The 22,724-nt window shown below is 36.2% G+C and overlaps 1 protein-coding gene across 5 annotated transcripts in view; it reads right to left on the bottom strand.

The window, feature by feature from the left end:
- FRY (FRY microtubule binding protein) overlaps positions 1–22,724 on the bottom strand; it is a 314,584-nt gene that overhangs the window by 89,638 nt on the left and 202,222 nt on the right. For all 5 annotated transcript variants that reach the window (XM_058547971.1, XM_058547972.1, XM_058547974.1 and 2 more), the window contains exons 20-29: positions 21,386–21,472; positions 18,945–19,204; positions 18,334–18,523; positions 17,580–17,704; positions 15,317–15,374; positions 14,335–14,426; positions 13,802–13,974; positions 12,051–12,211; positions 10,710–10,820; positions 5,902–6,056 (exon numbers count right to left, since the gene is read on the bottom strand). In XM_058547971.1, coding sequence (XP_058403954.1) covers positions 5,902–6,056; positions 10,710–10,820; positions 12,051–12,211; positions 13,802–13,974; positions 14,335–14,426; positions 15,317–15,374; positions 17,580–17,704; positions 18,334–18,523; positions 18,945–19,204; positions 21,386–21,472 — 1,412 coding nt within the window. The remainder of the gene's footprint in view (positions 1–5,901; positions 6,057–10,709; positions 10,821–12,050; positions 12,212–13,801; positions 13,975–14,334; positions 14,427–15,316; positions 15,375–17,579; positions 17,705–18,333; positions 18,524–18,944; positions 19,205–21,385; positions 21,473–22,724) is intronic.

The raw sequence follows: 22,724 nt of genomic DNA, 5'->3' as shown, positions 1-22,724 counted from the left end.
GCATCTAAGTACCCCTCCCCCAATACATAGAGTTTCAAACATAAATGTGATTATACGACCTACATGTATTGTTTGGAGATTAGCTTTTTCACCAAACAATGAGGCTCACTTCAGTCTTCTTACTAGCTGCACAGCATTCCATAGTATGGACATATCATAAATTACCACTCTTGTAGCGGAATCTGTGCTGTGCCACCTAGTTCTCCCTTTCAGAACTGAGGCACTCAACCCTCCAACTAAAGTGTTGGAAGCTGATATCTCTGGCTGAATCCTTCTCTGGGAATTGCCTTCAGCCAAAGAGATTTGCCTAGGCCATGGTCATGCCTGCTCCCCAGCAGCAGCCCCTGTGGGATTGGTTGAGGTTTCTTTCCTCTGCCCAGTTCTATTTCCTTCACTTCTCCATAGATGTTAATCTCAAAGGCATTTCCTAATAAGTTTCCTGCCCTCAAATCTCCATCTCAGAATCTGTTTCCTAGGGAATCTAAACTTTGACATGCACTGATAGACATTTAAAGGCTATTTTTATTTTTTCACTATTATAATGCCATAAAGCCACTCCTGGTGGTCTAGTGGTTAAGACTGGGCACTCTCACTGCCATGGTCCAGGTTCGTTTCCGTCAGGGAACCACACCATCCATCTGTTGGGTGTCATACACTGGTGGCTGCGTGTTGCTGTGATGCTGAAAGCTATGCCACTGGGATTTCAAATACCAGCAGGGTCACCCACGGTGGACAGGTTTAGGAGGAGCTTCCAGACTAAGACAGACTAGGAAGAAGGACTTGGCCACCCACATCTGAAAAAATTGGCCATGAAAACCCTATGAATAGCAGGGGAGCATTGTCTGATATAATGCCAGAAGGTGAGAGGATGGTGCAGAAAAACGGAGCAGATTCCACTATGCTGTACACAGGGTCAATAGGAGTCGGAATTGACTGGATGGCCCTAAAAACAACAAATAATGTCATAAACACCAAATGTGCAAGTATTTCTTTAGAACAGATTCCAAAAAGAAGTCATGCAGGGTCAAAGTGCATATTTAAAATTTTGGTAGATACTGCCATGTTGCCCTCCAAAATGGCTTTACTAATTTGCACTCCAAAAAGATTACTTTTCTAGAATTTTTATTTTTAAAGATTTTATTTATTTATTTTTTCCCCCCAAAGCCCCAGTAGATAGTTGCATGTCATAGCTGCACATCCTTCTAGTTGCTGCATGTGGGACGCGGCCCCAGCATGGCCGGAGAAGCAGTGCGTCGGTGCGCGCCCGGGATCCGAACCCGGGCCGCCAGCAGCGGAGCGCGCGCACTTAACCGCCAAGCCACGGGGCCGGCCCAGAAGAATTTTTATTTTTAAATGAACAAAAAAGCATGAGGTTGATGTGTCAGACAGGAAATTGGGGAAAGCCCCCCAGATGATGGTGGTGAGGATGATTATGAACGATGGGTAACATTTATGTTATGATGTGCTTACTTTGTGCCAGCTACTGTGCAAAGGCCTTTACCTAGATTTGTTATTTAATCTTCCCAACAAGTCTGTGAGGCTTAGAGAAGTTAAGTACTTGCCCAAGGGCACGTAGAAGTAGTGGAACCGAGACTCCATCCTGGGTATGTCTGACTACAAAGAATTCATGTTCTTATCCATGGTGCTACCAGCCTCCTAGACAGCCCACAACAGTACATTTCATAGCCAGCCTAATTTGGAATTCTTGCAAACTGCAATTTCTGGAAACAGACCTTTTTGATTGTGAAAGTAGAAAAGAAACTCTTTTCTAAGCCCCATAGTGGCAGACATATCTTACCTACACTGCTCTCTCTGACAATGAGATTTAATACATATGTATTTATTCATAAGAGCACTGGAAAAGAACACTGGAAAATATTGCTGGATCACTGGGTGTTTAAAGGCAGGAAAAGGGTAGACAAAGTCTCCCTCTTATGCAAGGCTATGCACTTGACCATGTCATTAGGGCATTCAATTTGTTGCTTAAGACTGAGCTATGGAATTTATGTGGAACAACACTGAAAGGAATAACACAGATACAGAAAATGAAAGAAACCCAGAGAAGGAAAAAATTAGAAAGACCTCAAATGAACGAAAGGGCACAAATAAAACATCTGTACTTAGATGTTTACAATAGGCTTAGAAACTAAATCTTACATCTTTCAGTATTTAATTATCCAACATAGGCAGTGGAAGGGTAAAAGATAAATAAAGACAGCTGTGGTCATGCAGAATAAAAATAAAATGGTAAAATAAATATGAAAGGTAGATGTGATTCAGAAAGTAAACAAGAAATAAAATGGCTTTTTCAATCTAGAAGAGAGAAGAATTTTGAGGAATTTGGGAAATACCCCCTAGCTCTGCTTATCTAGAACTAAATGACAAAGCTCAGGACAACTTTGAGGTATTCTGAAGAGAATCGGATTTTATTAGCTGATAGAGGGGACTACATCATAGCTTTTCACCTCCAATAGCTATTGAATAATAATAGTATTTACAAGGTGCTTACTATGTGCTAGGCCTTAGGTCAAGAGATTGGTTTTAGTTAATCCTTACCCTAACCGTATTCTCACCCCCACTTCACAAAGGAGTATGCATTTGTAGTAACTTGCTCAAGAGCACACAGCTTGATTGGAGGTAGGGCTGTAATTCAAACTCAAGATAGTACGTTTCCAGAGCCCTAATTCCCCAACTCTGTGCTCTCCTGAAATATTCCAGCTGACTAACACAACCAAATGAGGCTATACATCACCAGTTAGGGAGTGTGATTGGGATTCATGAATCATAAGCTTCCCTTGTCTTCCTTGGTAATAGATGGATGCTATTCCCTTAAGAAATGTACGGCATTTACTTTTAAGCATTCAAGTTTGCTGGGCCTTATTTAAATTAGGAAAGATTTACAGAAAGTTAACTTAAGGCAAAACAGACATACAAATAACAATGACAACAAAAACCACCTCCAAAAATAAACTCAACAAAATTCTTTAAAAGTTAAAACTTTGATCTTATATATAATTCTAAAACATCTATTAAACATATTTTATTAGTATGTTGGAGGGGAAGAGTGAAAACAATATGCTTAAGGATTTAATTAAATGAGAAGAGAATTCTGTTGAGTCAAGATATTGATTGGAAATGGCCTATACTCTAGAGCATACTATTTAACTTGATTTATAACCTTGCAAAGCCATTTAATCTTTTTCTCAATTTCCTTATCTGTTCCATACTAATATAATTTGGAGTTGAGGGGGAAGTTAATAAGAACAGGCACAGAAGCCAAATAGTTATTTGAACCAAAGCTGCCTGACAGGTGAGCTATTTTCTTTTGTGCTAAATTATAGTACTGAGCTGTATTTAATAGCTTTTAATCAAATATAAAACATATTTTATGAAATATTCTTCAAAATTAATATTACCAGTTCTCCCATCACTTTCTATTTTATCCTTACTTCCCCTGGTCTACTTCAAGTTCCACTCTGACTTCCAAATCTCTCATTATCACCAGAGTCATATGTTATAGTTATAGTTTTGACTGGTCTCCAAGTTCACAATACACACACACACACACACACACACACACACACACGAGTCCTTTATAGAAATAAAAGAAACCAAAAAGAAGAAAGTAGAGGACCATTTTTTCCATTATCACAGCTGATGAATATAGGGATTGATATATTAACTACGCAAAAATGGCTAATTTCCTCTTCTACAATTAAAGGTAGAAAATTTTAATCAACAAGAGCATTTTTTAAAATGTTCAATCTTTTAGGCATTTTAAAGTCAATTACAAATGATTCCTTATTAAATGAATCTGCTTATAAGCTGTCATATTCCTATAAAAATAAACCCAGTATACGATCAATCCTATTGGAAAAGGAGGAGGTAATTATTTACAAGGATTCTTTCCTTTAGAATATGAATTGTTAAAGGAGTTACTGGACAGATAACTTGTTTGAGAAATTTAAAATGTGATCCGGTTTATGTGTGACTATTCAAGAATATATTACTTCATAATATAAGGTATTTAGGTGTTTTTTAGAAGCAAATGCAGAAAACAAATAAAGAAAAAGCTAAAACACTAGAATTGCTTTTTAAAAAGGTACTGAAAACTTTACTGCAAAGATTGCTCAAAAAAATCTGGAGGCTTGTCTAGACTACACGGACTGAGAATTTAAGAGGAAAGAGAGCAAATTTAGGCCACAGCTGAAACTTTACATTCTGAACACGCCCTGTGGTGAGAAATGACAGAAGTGTTGACTGCTGTCTTGGCAGACAGGCTGCAACCATGGCATTGCCTGGCCCTCTAACCTTCCTTCAGAATAGATGAGTGTTGTGAACTTAACTGATATGCAGTATTCGTCTAAGAAACCAAAATAGTTTAGGATGATGATCTTAAAAAATCTACTCTAAACATAGAGGGCTTTATGACTGAATGTTTTTGTGACTGGAGGTATTATTGAAATTGAGACTGTACAGCTAAATTCATAAAACATTTATTTGTGTTCCCTAAGGAAAAAAACCCTAGATTTATTCAGAGGAATATAGTGTGATATTTTATGAGATGGCCATGCAATGAAATAAATTTGACTACGATAATTCAAACCAAGTTCAGTAGGAGAAGGGCAGTGAAGAGGAGACTTTTATTACTCTTATTTTTATCAAAGAAATCTATGCTCCAAGTCACAGATTCTAAACACAGTTTTTAAAATCAAGGAGTCAGATGAACAAAAATTTATTTTTAGAATGACAAAATTCTGAAAATAAAAAAAACACTCCAGAGTAAGAGATTTTTGCAAAAATGTTATTTTGATAATATCCTATAGGTACAAATATTCTTTAGTAATGTTAACATCAGGAAATAAAACCTGATGGAAAATCAGACAGTTTAAATTATATTCATCTGCTATAACTTTTAGGGAGATTAAAGTGTATAATAAAAATTCTACTACTAAGATTATAGAAAATGAAAGCTTTAGACATGAAATGTTATCTACTATCTTTATAAAAGAAAGATAAAAATATTAAAGAGATACTTGTCTCTTTAAATAGCATATTCCTTTTAGGTTTATTGAAAGTAGATGTCTTCTAAAATTCTGTTCTTATTAATTTAGAGCTGTAACAGGTTGGAATTTAAAAGTAATTCACTTTTATTCCCTTCATCCAGTAGCTCAAGATGGCTATTTAAAATGTGGCATTTAATTAAAAAGGAGAATCAACAGTCTATATGAGTCTTTTCAAAAATAAACTTGAGCTGCCTTCTCTCAATGTCTAATATACAAGCTCTTCCTTGGAAATAGCTTATGCAATTTGGGGAGTATTCATTAACCCTTTCATCTTAGCTATGAAATTATTTCACTCAATAAATTGCAGCGCTGAATGACTTCACTCAATGACTAATTTACATAACTAGGGTGGTGGTTTTAAAAGTGTAATCTATGGAACCCAGGACACCACATTTTCTTTTCTTCCTTTCCGAAGTTTTGGACAAGGGGGATTTAACTTTTTTAGGTTGCTTCCTGGGTTTAGTTTGGTCTCAAGATGGCTGAAGGGCTTACAGTTCATACCTGTCACAAACATTTCTAGAAATTCCTTTCATGTATCTTCTTTATCATTTTCAAATCCTGCTCTAATACTTCATTATGAACTTCCAGGCAATCAAAAAAGAAGGGTGCTATAACTACAAACCACTCTTCTGGTAGAATGAGAAAAAATCAACATAGCTGCAAACTTACAGAGAGTAGGCTATCTGCTTGGCAAATATAGGCTATTTTGTATTTCCTTAGAATTTACTCTGCTCAGATAAGTGCACAACAGTCAGCTCTCAATTATTCATATCATGAAGAACAACCTTAATTGTACTTGCCTCCGACCATACTTTCCACTTACAAGAATTCATACCTGCTTCCACACACAGCTGCTATGGCTTTGAAGCAGCCAGATGCAAGTTGGTAGGAACCTGTGTAGCATCGGTCAATTGCCCAATTAAAAAGATTTATTTGGTCAGGATTAAGTTCCAATAGCAACACAACAACTTCGCAGCCAAGTTGATGAACCTGAATACATGGAGAAAAGCAATTATTCATGTTTAATGAAAGATTATTCTAGGGAAAGACAAAAAAATCAACCTTAGCCAATATAAATTGGGTAAAATCAAAGTGAAGATTGAGCATTCATCTTGGTTAATTTTTATTCCACATATTCCTCTTTAACAGGATGCAATGTTGCAACTGAAAACTAAAATGTTTAAATGAAATTTGACTCTGTAAATCTGTCATATAGGGTCCCTCATTCTCGATTTTTAACTCTGAAAAGGTGCTGAAGACTTTATTTGCAATGTTTCTTTTTTGCATTTAAAATATTTTTGAAAAATACATGTATTTGGTTAAAAAATTTTAAATATATGAAAGGACAGGGGCTGGTCTGGTGGCGTAGCAGTTAAGTTCGCGCAATCCATTTCGGCAGCCTGGGGTTTGCAGGTTCAGATCCTGGGCGCAGACCCACGCACTGCTTGTCAAGCCATGCTGTGGCGGCGTCCCATATAAAGTAGAGGAAGATGGGCACGGATGTTAGCCCAGGGCCCATCTTCCTCAGCAAAAAGAGGAGGATTGGTGGGCCGGCCCCGTGGCTTAGTGGTTAAGTGCGCGCGCTCTGCTGCTGGCGGCCCGGGTTCGGATCCCGGGTGCACACCGACATACCGCTTCTCCAGCCATGCTGAGGCCGCGTCCCACGGACAGCAACTGGAAGGATGTGCAGCTATGACATACAACTATCTACTGGGGCTTTGGGGGGTAAAAATAAATAAATAAAATTATAAAAAGAAAAAAAAAGGAGGATTGGCAACGGATGTTAGCTCAGGGCTAATCTTCCTCACACACACAAAAAATATACATGTATATGTATATATATGAAAGGATAGACTTTATGTGCGCAAAGTGTTTTAAGGAAAAAACATCAGAGGGAATATGTTTATGAGGCTTGATTACTAAATCTACTGTGTAAAGCTTAGCTGGCAATCTTTTAAAAAGAAATACAGTATCAGTAAACTCTTCTTAATCAGAGACTTTTATATGAAAAGATCATCATACTAGATAGAATTAACAGGATCCTTAATTGATGATTTCTGAAGCCACTGTCAAATACTGAATGGTCACATTTGCCCAGGAGAAGCCGGGTGCTTGTGAAGCCTGGTACCTGAGGGTTACTGTAAATAGTCAATAAGAACATGATTACCCTTCAACCTTGTTCCCCACACAGACACAGATGAAAATAAATTAATCTTGTTAGTTTGCTGTTTTCCTGTTTAATCTGAGGGGTGACTCAAGGGTCTCAAGGATTTATGAGCTTGTTTTGCCAAGAAAAGGAATGCCTTTAGGGAAGATATGATCACTAAATAACCAGCCCCAGCTGCCACTGACGCTTAGAAGTTGGATTGCCCAAGGGCTTATCTGGAGTGAAAGAAACATGGATTTCTCCTTTGTTTCTCCAAAACTCCTCCTCCCAAGCCCCTTATCTCTATAAAACCCTCTGCTTTCTTCTTCTATTAAGGAGGATTTGAGAGAACCTATCCTCCCATCTTCTCATTTTGGCCAATTCGAATAAACCTTTCTCCATCTGCAAACATCCAGTGCCTCAAAGATGGCCTTATTGTGCATTGGCACAGGGACTTGAGATTAAGAAGTTCAGTATGACTGGGAGGCTATATTCCCCTCAGAAAGTAACATTTTCCTGCCTCCTCCTGGAGTTGTCCACTCTGTTGCCAGTTGCAACCAGGTGGAGAAGGAGAACCAGGTGGCTTGTTTGTTTTTTTTTACTACAGGGTGTGGGCCAAGATGGGAGAAATATTCTAATTGGATGGTCAAATATCATCAATCTAATTCCCCATGGGCTTAAGTAATTAGCAGCAGATAAAAGCTGATGATACTATTGCAAAGGACTTAAAAATAATATTTCATTAAAAAGTTAGTTCGACTTGAAAGAAAATCAGCAAGTTTTCATTGCGTTTTAGAAACTTTATATTGAAGTATAAAATACATAGACAGTATATAATTCACAAGTAAATAATGAGTTATCTTAACTGAACATACTAAAGTACATAACCAGATTACCAGCACTATTGAAGCCTGCCTTGTGTATTCTCTTAATCACTAGCCTCTCTTTCCTCTTCAAAAGTAACCACTATCCTGACTTATAACACTGTTGGTTACTTTGGGCTGTTTTGAACTCTATGTAAATGGAATTTTATAGTATATAATTTTGTGTCTGTTTTCTGTCACTCAACTTATGTTTGAGAGACATCTACATTCATTCATTTTCATTGTTGTATAGCATTCTAATTTATGATCACTCTACAATTTATTCATTCTACTATTGATGAACATCTGGGTTATTTCCAGCTTTCAACTTCATAACACTGCTTTGAATATTTTTGTATGTGTCTTATGTTGCACATACTGAATGTATGTGAATGAATGTATACAAGTGAAATTGCTAGGTTGTAGGGTATGCTATGTTCAACTTTAGTAGATAATGCCAATCAGTTTTCCAAAGTGGTTATTCCAATTTACACTCTCTGTAGCATTGTATGAGACTTCCTTTTGCTCCATTTCCTCATCAACATTTGGTATTGTCAATCTTTTAAATTTTAGCCTTTCTGGTGGATTCAAGGTAGTATCTCATGTGGCTTTAGTTTGCATCTCTCTGATTACTAATGAGCTTGAGAACCTTTTCTTTGTTTATTGGCCATTTAGATAACCTCTTTTGTAAATTGCTGAAGTCTCTTGCTCATTTTTCTATGAGTGTCTTTATCTTATTGATTTGTAGGGGTCCTTTATATATTCTAGATAAGAACTCTGTTAGTTTCATGTTGCAAACATCTTCTTTCACTCTGTGGCTAGCCTGTTCATACTCTTAATGGTATCTTTTGGTGAACAGAAGTTATTAATTAGTCTTTATGGTTAGTAATTTTTGCAAATTGTTTAAGAAATCTTTCCCCAACCCCGTGGATTAAGATATTCTCCTATATTACTGTCTAGAAACTTTAGTTTTTTAGCTTTCACATTTAGATCTACAATCTAATTTCTTCTTTTTCTTTCCTGATATCTTATCTTTTCTATTCTAATACCTTGGCTAGGATCTTTAGTATAATGTTGATAGAAGTGGTAAAAGTGGGCTTCCTTGGTCATTTTAATCTCAGGGAACACTTTCAATATTTACTATTAAGTATGATGTTTACTATATGTTTTATTATACAATAAAGGGTGTCTTAGACACCCTTTGTCAAGGTAAGGAAGTTCTTTTTTATTCTTAGTTTTGTTGGGAGTTTTTCTCATGAATGAATGTAGAATTTTATTAAATGCTTTTTCTGCATCTATTGAGATGATCAAACAGTATTTCCTTCTTGAGACTCTATTAATCTAATTAATATACTAATGAATTGACAGACATTTGAATATTAAATCTTGCAGTTCTTGAATAATTCCCACATGATCATGATGAATTATCTTTTTTATATATCACTGAATTCAATTTCTAAAATTTTGTTTAAAGTTTTTGTTTCTATGCTCATGAATAAAATTGCCTTTTAATTTTCTTTCTTGCTAAATCCTGGTCAGGTTTTAGTATCAAGGTTATGCTGGTCTCATAAAATACATTGGAAGATATTTCCTCTTGAGCTGTTTTCCCTTTAAGGATTTGGGAAATCCTTATTATTAAGGATTTATTAAATCAATGCAATTTGTTCCTTACATGTTGAATTCATCAGTAAAGCAACTGGTCCTAAAGTTTCCTTTGTGAGAAGAATTTCAATTACAGATTAAATTTCTTTATTACTTAAATGACTATTCTGATTTTCTTTTCTTCTTGTGTTGTCTTTTTCTAGGAATTTGTCTATTTTATCTAAATTTTGAAATATATCAGCACAAAGTTGTTTCTATGTTCTCTTTTATTTTTAATATCTGTAGTATCTATAGTGATGCCCCCTTTACATTTCTGATGCTAGTGACATGTGTCTTCTCTCTCTCTCGATCAGACTTGCCATGGATTTATTAATTTTATTAGTCTTTTAACAAATTCAACTTTTGGCTTAAATAATCATCTCTATTAATTTTTTTCTCTTCATTAATTTCTACTCTTTTCTCTATTATTTCCTTCATTGTACTTTTTTTGAATTTGATATGCTATTCTTTTTCTAACTTCTTGAGATGGATGTGTAGGTAATTGATTATCAGTTTTTTTTTCTTTCTAATATATGCATTTAAGGCTATACATTTCATTTTAAGCAAAAGTTTTATTTATAGCCCACAAGTTTAGTATGTAGTACTTTCATTATTCTTCACTTAAAAATATTTTTCAGTTTCTATTGTTATTTATTTTTTGACTCACTGGCTATCTGGAAGAGCATTTCTTAATTATCTTTTTATTATTGATTACTAGCTTAATGATTAGAGAACACAGTCTGTGTCATTTCAGTCATTTGAACTTTGTGGAGACTTGCTTTATGGCCCAGTTTATTGTCAACTTTGGTAAATGTTACTGTGTTTTTTATCCTGACACATCATAGGGTAATGTGAACAACATATAAACCTACACTTCGGTGGCTGATGTGTGAAGAGATTGTGTTGTGAACAATGCTTATACACCTCAGTAACTCAACTGAAGCAGAACAACCAAGACATTTAGAAACAAATGTATTTTTGGCTAGTACTTACTCGTAAATCTTGGCAAGCCAGAATGTTGTCAAGCCACTTATATAGGTAGCCATCTGGGGAAAGGCCCACGTTGTCAAACACCGGGCCACAGCACAACACTGCAGACATTGCCTGATAACAGAACACAGCAGAACCTGGGAAGAAAACCTGGAAGGACCTAACGGTGGACTTCATAAAACCTAACTACCAGATTTACAAACAATGAGGGTCTTTTAAAGCAGTTATTTCCACAAGATTTTAAAGTATTCCTTAGTAAATAAAAAATACCAAATTCCCAATTTTGGCTCTTTTTATAACAGTTAAAAAACCCATACATTTAACTTCACGGACATGTAATTTAATGATTATAACAAATCTTTATGATGAAGAGTAAGATATTGAAAACAAAATGACCATTTCACAGTATTTAAAATAAACTTACCTTCAGTGATTTCAAGTGAATGAATTCTGCATATAAGATAAACATAGCTTTTTAAATTTTGCTTTGATAACAAATATTTGACTAATGTACTGAAATGACAAATCTTACAAATATTTGACTAATGGCCTACATTGACAAACTATGAAAAATATGGAAATAAATAATTGTGATTCTTAATTAAAGGTAAAGAAAATGAAGAATATAAACTTTAGTTCCTTTGAGGGGAGGAGGAAGCAAGGGAAGGTAAGAGATGGGGAGATCTTGATTAACTTTGTAATTACTAGGTCCAAATGACTATCAGGACCATGGTTTAAATTAGCTCCATTGAGGCAAAAGTCTACCTGAGAGTCAACAACTTCCGGTATATATGACAGAGCTGATATACGGTTCATTTTCTAAAGGAAATTAGGCTGTAAGGAATCATGCTTCTGAAAATTTTGAACAGTCTTAGCAACGTGAAATTTATTTCTGGGAGTCCTCTAGGAGGAGACTAAAAAAGGAATGTGGGTTTTAGCAGGTTTTGAACTTGAGGTAACATATATATATATTAGATTGGAAATTAATGGGCAAGGCAACTACTTTAAGGATAAATAAGTAAAAACATATGGTTTTCATATAGGATAAACATTGGATAAAAGTGGGAGTTTGGAAAAGTTTTGCATTTTGAAATTGTGAGCACAATTAGAATATTTACATACTTATACATAGCTATCTATCTATATTTATATGTATGTATTTTGGAATTTTTAAAGTCAGCTTATGTATTTATATGTGTGTGTTTATTTGATTTTTTTACACCTGCACTTATATTTTATCATATTATATTATTTATTTTAACCTTATTTAAGGCATGGTTGTCAGTTTAAAGAAAGAGACCACTGACCTGACAAAAGTCATTCAGTGAGGCAAAGGTGACCTACCTTTAATGCACAATACTGGTATCTTGTAATCTGATGATTTCTATCACTGTAACGATCCAGAGGAGTGAACATAATGCTGAAGGGTCCTGCCCACTGGCTAAATAAGATGAAAAGATGATGCCTCAGGCTTTGCTGGGGGAAGAGAAATCTTCGGTGGTGAACTAGAGAGAAAAACACAGAGTAAAGGGTCTTCTAGACTGAAAATACAGGGAATGCAATTGACGTCACTATCATACCTGATTCTTAAGTTTTGGGGAAAGGAATAATTTCATTTCCTAACTCAAGTTTTCTTTAGGTAATGAAACATGTATTTAAAAGTCAAGCTTAATTATCTTTCTAAGTGTATACTCTTCCTCTCCTCATGTTGCTGTCAATAGTACCTTGTTGCAGAGCAGGAAGTAGAGATAGAAAATGGACTCACAGACGCTATTTTCTAATCAATGTCTAGAAAAACAGCAACACCTTCCACTCAGCAGCTGCTTACTTACAAAATGCTCTCTTGACTACTGCTGCCCGTGTTTAGGAAGAACTGTGAAATACAATGTATGGACTGCCTATTTTATTTTTTTGTGAGGAAGATTAGCCCTGAGCTAAAATCTGTTGCCAATCCTCCTCTTTTTGCTGAGGAAGATTGGCCCTGGGCTAACATCTGTGCCCAATTTCCTCTACTTTATATGGGAAATTGCCACAGCATGGCTTGACAAGTGGTGTGTCGGTCTGCGCCGGGGATCCGAACCTGCGAAACCTGGGCCGCTGAAGCGGAGCACATGAACTTAACTGCTATGCCACCAGGCTGGCCTCTAGACTGTCTATTTTAAAGACATACTTTAGGGCCGGCTCCGTGGCTTAGCGGTTAAGTGCGCGTGCTCTGATGCTGGCGGCCCGGGTTCGGATCCCGGGCACGCCCCAAGGCACCACTTCTCCGACCAACCTGAGGCCGAATCCCACGTACAGCAACTAGAAGGATGTGAACCTATGACATACAACTATCTACTGGGGCTTTGGGGGGAAAAAATGAATAAATAAAATCTTTAAAAAAATAAAATAAAATAAAGACATACTTTAACTGAAGAGGTAAACTCAAACCTTAATTTAGGGTCATCAAAGATGAGGAGAATTGGTAAGAAGGTTATATAACATCAAAATAATGAAAAAGTAGAAACAATTGAGTTGTGGCTTTTTGTAATTATGCCCAAAACTTTTAATTACAGTAATTAATTTTTACACAAACTGCCCAGCTATTTTTATTCTCTATGCTTCCATTAGATGAAAATGTTTCACACTCATTTGCTCTGTGAAAAATAATTCTCTCTCAATAATATACTATATTAAGCTATATAGAATTCTATAAATGTGTTGACTGGAGAGAGTCAAGAGGAGAAATATTGCTGAGATTACATATTCATAGATTAGTACAATCAGACAATGAAAACATGAAGCCTCTGTGAATGTTCCCTCTGAATTACTTCCTTCCTATGGAAATCATATGGGTTCATTTTTAGATGGGAACCAAAACAAAGAATAGAAATAATGACAAGCACAAAGCCAAATTTAATTCCTATTATTCCCTTTCCAACTCTGTGCTGCATTACCACAATCTGTTCTCATGTGTATTTCCAAGTATTTCAAAACAAATAAACGATCCCATCCCAGACCTGCATACAGTGGGATTAAAGAGGAAAGCCCAGTAATGAGGAACACAAATGGTTTTTCAACCACGAAAGGTAATTTGCAGTGATGCATCACTGTACCTGGAACGCACTGAATCAAGTTGGCGACCATTGCACTAAAATGTGCCCGGATATCTTTAAGAATTTCAACTTCTTTGTCATTTTCAGCTTCTAGGAGCATGCGAGTCAGGTCCACGTATTCTAGGAACAAAGCTCCGAGGGCTAAAGTATCCCGTTCTAAGGCCCCATTTGTGCTGGAACAAAAGGAAATTAAACTTTTAGATGGTTAGTCTTTATGTCAAAGTAGCACATGATTCATGGAAAATAAGATTCACTGTCAGAATTCACACACTAAATTTGTTCTTGACCTATCTGCAGTGTAAACAGAATATGGAAAAAAAAACCCCAACAAGCTTTTTTGGACTTTTCTGAGTAAAACAAAGGGACAGAGAGAGAGAGGGAGGGAAGGAGAGAGGGAGGAAGGGAAAAAGGAAGGAAAGAAAGAAAGACAGAAGAGAAAGAAAAGAAAAGAAAGAAAGAAAGAAAGAAAAGAGAGAGTGACAAAAAGACCAGTTTGGTGAGGAGAGATGAACTCAGTAGAATTCTGACCCTACCTGTCACTTATTACACCAGCATCAGCCAAAAGTTCAAAAATTCGAAGTAACTGTAGCCTTAACAAGTCTCGCCGTTCTCGGCGTTTCTTGTTCTGTGTAGAAAAGGTAATACCACTTATAGATATGGGCAAAACAATATTAACTTTGCTTTAGGAAACTGTATTAAAGGCATAATCTAGTCATTTTCAATTTTCTAAGTGTAAAAGACAAAATGTATTTTTCTTTCTTCCTAATCCTTAGAGAAAATGCTTGCTATTACAGGCTGCAAGAGAAACAGATCATAAGTGGGTCAATAAATATTTATAAGCTGGCAATGTTGAGAACAAGCCTCATTTCCTACATGCTCCCAGCATCTGCTGAAAGCCTGAAGCATCTGCAGCAAGTGGAAGGGGATCGTGGATGCTAATAATCCCGCCAATTCTGGTCACAAAGGTAACACTGTTTTTACTCAAACCACTAAATTTCTACTACTTCTTGTATCATATCTACTATATGGGAAGCTTCTTTTTTAGTCTCATTCTTTTTTATTTTATTTTTTATCCTGCTACATTATAAAGTTTATCCTTTTCAGAGTTCAGGGAAGATAATGTTGAGGAAAATGCTTCACGTGCCAGATGAAACTAATAATATTCTTGACCATCCAACTCCTTGTAAAAAACAAGCAAACAAACTAAAAACCAAAATTCAATCAATTCAAGCCTCCTGCAAAAGAATGTAATATCTTAACACATACATGACTATTTAGGTTGTTTTTATTTCATAAGTTAAGGACAAAATCTTTTAAAATAGGAACCATATTATATCAAATATTCGATAAATATTGAAAAATAATGAAAACAAAAAAATGTTAAAATATTAAGATTCATTGTTAAAAGCATGTTGGGGTGTTTGTATTTTTTAGGGGAAACCACTCTGTTTGATTTAAATTCAGACCATTGTCCAAATAATCCAAGGCATTAATTATTTAAATTCAAAATCTTACCTCTGGTCTTCGTTCCAGAGCTTCTTTCATTAATGGATGAAGTTCTTCTACCAATTCTCTATGGCGGAAAAAAGTCAACATTTGGAATTCATTATTATGGGCACTAAACTTGTCATCAACTATATCCATTCAATCTTAAATCATCTGCTTTTTTCACTTTGCTCCTGACATCAAAATCTCCCCGGGCCTCTCCATTTCCCAATCACGTGGTGAATCAGGTATTGGCCTATACTTTGTAGTATTGGTCTTAATCCCAGTGCTATGTATATAATTTTGGCTCAATGCATATTTGTTGACTTCATTTTGATTTACTGTTCTGGCGACCTCTATGATAAAAAAACCTTATCTGAAAAATTAAACAAACAATATTTTACAAATGCTTACTAAACTCAGAGCACTTTACTGCAGGCTGTGCCATTTAAGATAAATAAAATTGAGTCCCTGCACAGAAGAAATTTTCAGTCTAATTAGAGCCAAAGAGACGGGTGCAATTACTATGGCACTACCTTTGGAATCTGTGCTCAGGGGACTGACTTACAGTTGATTTTAAAATGAAGTCTTTTTGGAATTTCAGAGATAAATTCCTTTATTTGAACTAAATGATAAATTCAAATTATGGCAAGTACTATAATAATGAGGTTCTCATCAAAACCTTTTCTCTTGTGTAGTAGAAAGTAAAAGTTTGATCATATTAAAATATATCTTGTATTTTATATATATATACTTCATCTATCCCCATTATCTCCAGTTCTCAGCTTTATACCTGCTAATCTAATTAGTCGTCTTCTTTAGGAAATACCTTCTGAACTGCTATGTCAAAACAGACAAAATTATGAGATCTAGCCTGTCACTAGGTATTCTGTCTATAGTCTGTTCCATGCCTGAAAACCTTGTATTTTCTGGTAGGATATTTTGTGCTATTAGATATCACCTTCCAGGGAAATCCAAAGACAAGAAGATAAACTCTATGGCATTCTGCACTGAGAGACAGACAGCCTGCATTCCATTCCACATTTCTCCAATACAGATGCTAGAATTTCTTCATCAAAGAGGTGGCAATAATATTAATGGTCTCCTCCATCTAACAGCAACCATTTAGCAAATATTTACTTTGTGCATTTTTACGTTTAGTCCTTTCAATAAATCTATAGACAGATTCTATAATTATAACAACTTTTTTATTACAGAGATACACTTTATTTTTATTTATTATACCAATTTTACAGGTGAGGGAACTGAGACCAGAGACATTAAGTTTTCCAGACCCACATGGCTAGTAAATTGCATAATCTTACCTACCCCTAGGAATATTTAGATGGTAAGATATGCAAAAGAGCCTTAGGATCTTTGGGAAAGAATGTTAGGTAATTCCAGGAACTGTTATTATCTTGTTATAGGATTTCTATGTGATGCTTTGTCTTACTAATTAACTAATAACTAGTAAAACACTGGTTAACTGGCATTCAAGTAGTCAGAACTAACAATAACTTTTTTTAAGGACAAAATCTGATTCTATACATGAGTAATGTAACAGATCTTTTTGAGTTGCCTCTAAAATACCTCATTAGTCTTTAGTTTTCAAATAGAGTTTCTCACAGATGCTTGGAGCTTTCTCTTTCTTATCTATATTAAAAACTTTAAGATTTTAGGCTTTCGTTGCTTAGCTAGTCATCAGAGGCAGCCCAAACTAACATTTTATGATGACTCTTTCAAAAGGCTTTGACACTGCCTCAGATGGAATGGTTATTTGATTAAAGCTGTGAAATAGTAAGGAATCCAGGGAGTGAGATATGATAGTTCTATTGAGGCAGATAAAGCACCTTAGAGAAAGATCAACTAGTATAATGGGACACCTCTGAACCTATCAATGCTTAACCTTTGAGTGCCTGTTGCATAAATGGCCAATGAGCAGACACTTATTATTTTGATGTTAAAGCCTCTTTACAGTCTGGCTAACGGGGGACTGACACTGAATCATCTTCATTTATAGTTACCTAAACAAAGCTGGCAAGTGAGATAAAATCTGAGAGGTAAAATCAAAGTCGCAATGACTAAAAGTGAAATGCAAGGCAGTTGCAAGGAATGCCTGTTACATGCATGTCAACCAATGAAGACATAAAGGAAATTGTGCGAAGCCTATAAACTCCCCAGGCACATGCCAATACATACCCTCACACTGGAGTTAACAACAGAACTACAGCAGCAGCAGCATGTATGAATTTAGAACAAGAACAAGAACAATTTAGAACTAAGACTACTGTACCTGAAAACAAGGGAATTTGTTCTTCCAAATCCTAAAACTAAGGACTCTGTGATCTCAATGCCCTCTAGTCTCATCAAAGGCACCAACTGCTTTAACAGAACGCCCACCGATGGGGTGCCTATGGCCTGAAACAAGTTGATTAAAAGTGAAAAAGACATAACACGATAACTGATGCTTCCTTTAATCAAACGATGATTCCATTATAACAGTTTCAAAGTACTGAACCACATCCCAAGGCACTGCCATCATTTCAGGACAAAAAAAAAACAAAACAAAAATAACCCATAAATTTTAATACAGCACAATGAATGCATTTTTCACCTGGGACACAAATTCTAAAGAATATTTTTATTATAACAATCTTCTATTTTTTTAAAAAAAACATTTAGATCTACAAAACTATCTTTAACCAGATAATTTAATCAAGGCATGGTTTAAAGGTGAATACTTGGCGAGGAGTGAGAGAAATGCAGTATGTCGGACACAAACCAAACCTCAGGCACTAATAAATATAAGTCACTCTACGGTCTTAAGCAAGTTTCTTAACTTCTCTTTATCTTCAGTTCTCCACTTGTCAGGGAGGAACAATAAATTATTCACATAAACACTCAATGGAATTTAGAAATGTGTAGGATGAAAATCTGATCCCATATACTCCAGATGGCAGGCACAGTGCAAACTGCACTGTGAACTCTAGACAAACAAGCTAAAAAAAAACCTTACAGAATAATTCTTCTGAAGCATGTCATGTCACCTTGTTATCGTAGCTCACTGTACCATCAGGGGTGGTCGCCATTATTTCTGGAGTGGAAGCTCTTAAGTGTCCAGGGCTCATAATACTGGGTTTTGCAACTCCAAAACAAAGAATAAGGTAATTTCTCCACAAGGTAACATAGTTGTCTCCACTGCCGGCAGTGCTGGTTTTCTTGGCATTAATTGGGCTACTAGAAATATGGAGTCGAAAACAAGAGCGAAACTAAGTTCTGGATTTTAAAGATCACTTATTAAATAAAGATCCTAGGAAGTGCTCAGAGTTGAACAACTGTCTGTCAAGGATTGTCTGTACCCGCAAGAACTGTGTGGACAGGGGATGTCTGCACTGGATGGGAAGATGAATAGAAGAACTTTAGAGTCCTTTTCACTAGTGAAGGACTAAGATTCTATACTCAGACAATTATATTGATTATTAAGGAAAAAAAGAAACTAACTCTAGATAAGAACTTTTGATCTGTTTTTACTCAATGTTAAGAATTCTGTATTAGGAAGTTCAGAAACTAGAGAGGATTATAATATCCCAATCTCTTAAATAAAATGAAAATGTAAGAGGGCAAATGGTAAAACAAGCAAAACATACAGATCCCTTACTTTGGGTCTACCAGAGGCATCACGGATTGGAGCCGAGTGAAGGCGTACGGCCAGGCGTAGCTGAGGGCTGTGGGGCAGTGCTTGGGCAAGTTCTCCTGCCGGAGGAAACTGAAGAGGCAGAGGACCCAGGGGTCTTTGACAGACTGAGCAAATATCCAGACATGGGACGGGCTCTTCACATCATAATGGCTATTGACCAGGACTGCGTTCCACTCCACCAACCACTGCAGATCCACGCTGTGGGTCAGTGGTAATGTTGCCTGCAGGTGCAAGGAACAGGCAATGAATCAATGCTGAACTGTAAACTACGTGTCCTCCTCATGGCTCAGCCTAAATGGCCCTTCTCCCACAGTGCTTTTCCAGACCACCTCTGCAACAGACTAAACTTTGAATTTGAACCATTCCTCCCACGTAGGACCTTGGTTGTAGTCACCGCTGTTTCCTGTGCTAGACTGCAAGCAGCTGCAGTGCCGAGTTTAAGGACAGGGGTCATATTTTGTACAGTTTTAATGTCACATAGCACTGTGCATTAATACACTGAAGGTGCTCACTAAATATTTGTTGAACATATATACGACATTAGTTTTAAAGTTGACCATGGATTAGCCATTTTAAAATTATGAAAAGTTGTTAATCTCTGAGATTCAAGAATGTGTTTTTATCCCTGTAATTAGTACTTTTTTCTTTTAGCCATGATCTTGTTTACCTTTACGTGGACTGACATACCTTCCCTTTGACCTAGGGAGATGGCTAAGTGCGATCCCTCCTACGAAGGGCATTTTACTGATGATTTTTGAGGTAAGATACCTACTTATTCTTGTCCTATGATATGAAGCCAAAATAACACATTCTAAAATCTTTTGAAAGATAAATATATATATAGATAACACATAAGTTCTTATATTTCATTCTCTTTTAAGTCCAGAACATCAAAGTTTAAGAGAGACCAAGTTTCAGATAATCTAGCTGTTGTGCCAAGAGAGACAGTTGCCTTTATGCTTGCTAGGCATGTAAAGTGATCCATTTTATCTGTTGGGTCTATGGGTTCCCATGGGGAAAGTGCTACTCTAGTGGCCCCAATGGTTAATGGGCTGTAAGGGGCACAGCTTGAGCCTCAGAGCCAGCGAGACGAGATTCCAATACAGGCTCTGCCCAAAGCCTGTGACCTGGGAAAATTACTGAACATCCTAGAGTCCCTGTCTGCTTAATTTATGACTTGGGAATGATAATGCTGATCTCACCTAATCTTCGAGATAAGGGATGTGAAAACACCTGGCACAAAGCAGGCACTGCTTTCCCCCACTTCTCCTCTCCCCTTTCTGTGCGTCTTCCTAAGTGCACTATTGCTGACCTAGTTACCCCGGCTCAAGATTTTGATTCTGATAAACACAAGACAAAATCACATGAACAAAATATAATCTATGGGGACATAAGATACGTATATAAAACAATTAAACTTGACTCTTCCATCTCAGGTTAAAACAATTTTAATTTCTAAAAGAAGAAGTAGGACTATTCGATATCACTTTTAAGGTCTGCACTGCCTGGCTAACAGTTTTAGCGATTATCCTTATTATTACAACCATAAGCAACAGCAGCTACTTAAACAGGGGTCTGTCTTCAATCTCAGTTAGTAAAGGCCACGAAAAGTTCACAAATGCCTTTAGGGTTTGTATTCATTTACGGCTATCTGTCAAATGTGTTTGTATTCATTTATAGTTATTTGACAAGAATACGCAAGGGGCACCAGCAATGTGGATTCTGCAGCACTCCGAGATCTGCCCTGCCTCTCCTCAGCTATTTAGCTGAAATTAATCCAGGTCTCATTACTGTACTGTACTGATTTTTTAAAAATCAGATAATTAAAATTAGTTTAAATTTCCCTTCTACTTGTTCAGGAAATTGAAAGTTGCCAACATGCTCTTTAAAAGGAAGAATGTATTTATGTAGCAGATAAAACTCTACTAGATTCAGAGTCCAAATAGGGTCAAGTCCGGACCCTAGCATTTTTTTCTGTGACTATGGCCCCCCACTTCATGTTTTTGAGTTTCAATACCTATGACGGTCAAAAAAGATAATAAATGTGAAAGCCTCTTGTAAACTGTAAAGGACCATGTAAATATGTTACATATAGCGTTAAGTATAACAAATAAGGTGAATTAATTTTCTTCAAGATTCCTGAGCAATTTTTCTTGAAACTGCAGTTTGCAAAATATTATCTATATTCCTAAGGCTCAAATTTTGCTTGAAATTTATCTGAATGTCTCCCAACTTAGTAATTGAAAGCTAGTCTTGTTTTCATAAGTACTTTTGTGTCAGTTTATTAATCTGACATAAAACCCCGGAATTCTTCCACATCATTTTCTTTGTCTCTCTTTTTCAGATAGGTCCAGAACTTGCACTTAAGAACTACTAGCAATTAGGATCAAGTGTGTACTTACTGAATCCGAAACTGCTACATGAATAAAACTTTCGAGAATGGAAGAACTTAGCTGATCCATGACTTCAATCATAGGTCTGTCATCGTCCTGTACAAAGGGGAGGCGATTATTGTCCACGGGAAAATGAATCCTTCCCACCCACCCCCACCCTTTGTCTAGTACATGAAGCAGAACAGTTTGCAAGATAGTGATAAGGATTTTCTCACAGAAAAGTGAGTGCCAAGATGGTGAAAGGTAGTGGATAAAACTCCCTGGGATTCTGAGTTTAGTCTTTCAAGTTGCAGTGGAAGATAATTAGAACTCCAATTTCACATTGTACTGAAAAGACATGCACCTGAATTTCAAAGACTCATCCACACACCCAGGAATCTAGATTCCAGTACCCTACATTATTTCCTAATGCGTTCATGGTGTCATTCATTTGAAGGAATGGAGACCCCACAAGAACATGCTTTGCCAGACCACTAAAATGCTACTTACTTTAGGTTACTGATCTGCTAAAACAACTGATAAATTGTTGACTGTGATTGAATTTTAGTCCCAAAGAAATTGCATTGAAGACTGACCACACATTCTCTGTGGTATCTATGTTGTGTACAGCTATTTGGTAAAAGAAACAAATTGGAAAGAGCACGAGAGAGAAAAGAGTATCTCATAGGAAATTCTTCTACACGAATAGTGCATATATATATGAATATGTGTATGTTTGCCATTCTTTATTATAAAGAAGTTCAGACATATAAAACTATTTACTTAGAAGCCTTATAGGAAAGCTTGGAATGTCTTTATTCATGTATGAGTGAGAATGGTTTTAAAAAAGTTGTGGCTGGTCAAAGAAAGCAACACATGAAAAACATTAACATAGTCTGTTGGAATAGCAGTTAAGAACATGGGGCTTTAGAGGCATATATATCTGGCTTTGAATTCTGGCTCTGCCACATTCTAGCTGTTGATTTGGGGCAAGGCATTTAACCTCTCTAAACCTCAGTCTCAGCATCTGTACATGGGGGATAACAATAATACTAATTCTTAGGCTATTGTGAGTGTTGAAAGAAATAATATGTGTAGAGCACTTACACAGTGCCTGACACATACATGGTAATCATTATTATCATTGTTATCATAATTAGAGACTTAATGGAGGTTTACCAAAATATAGTATGTCTTAGAGATCCATTTACCAAATAACAGAGACGTGGTCCTAAAATACATCAGAAAGCTATCTGAAGAAACGTGAACAGAAAGGACTGTGATGAATTTGAAAATATTTTGTAAAGACAATGACTATTTTGAGGATCATAAATCCAAGATCAGTGATTTAAAATAAGAAAATGCAAGT

Source organism: Diceros bicornis, chromosome 9, assembly GCF_020826845.1.
Source record: "Diceros bicornis minor isolate mBicDic1 chromosome 9, mDicBic1.mat.cur, whole genome shotgun sequence".
In the NCBI taxonomy this organism is placed as follows: Eukaryota; Metazoa; Chordata; class Mammalia; order Perissodactyla; family Rhinocerotidae; genus Diceros; species Diceros bicornis.
This window is presented reverse-complemented; position numbering and strand designations above follow the sequence as displayed.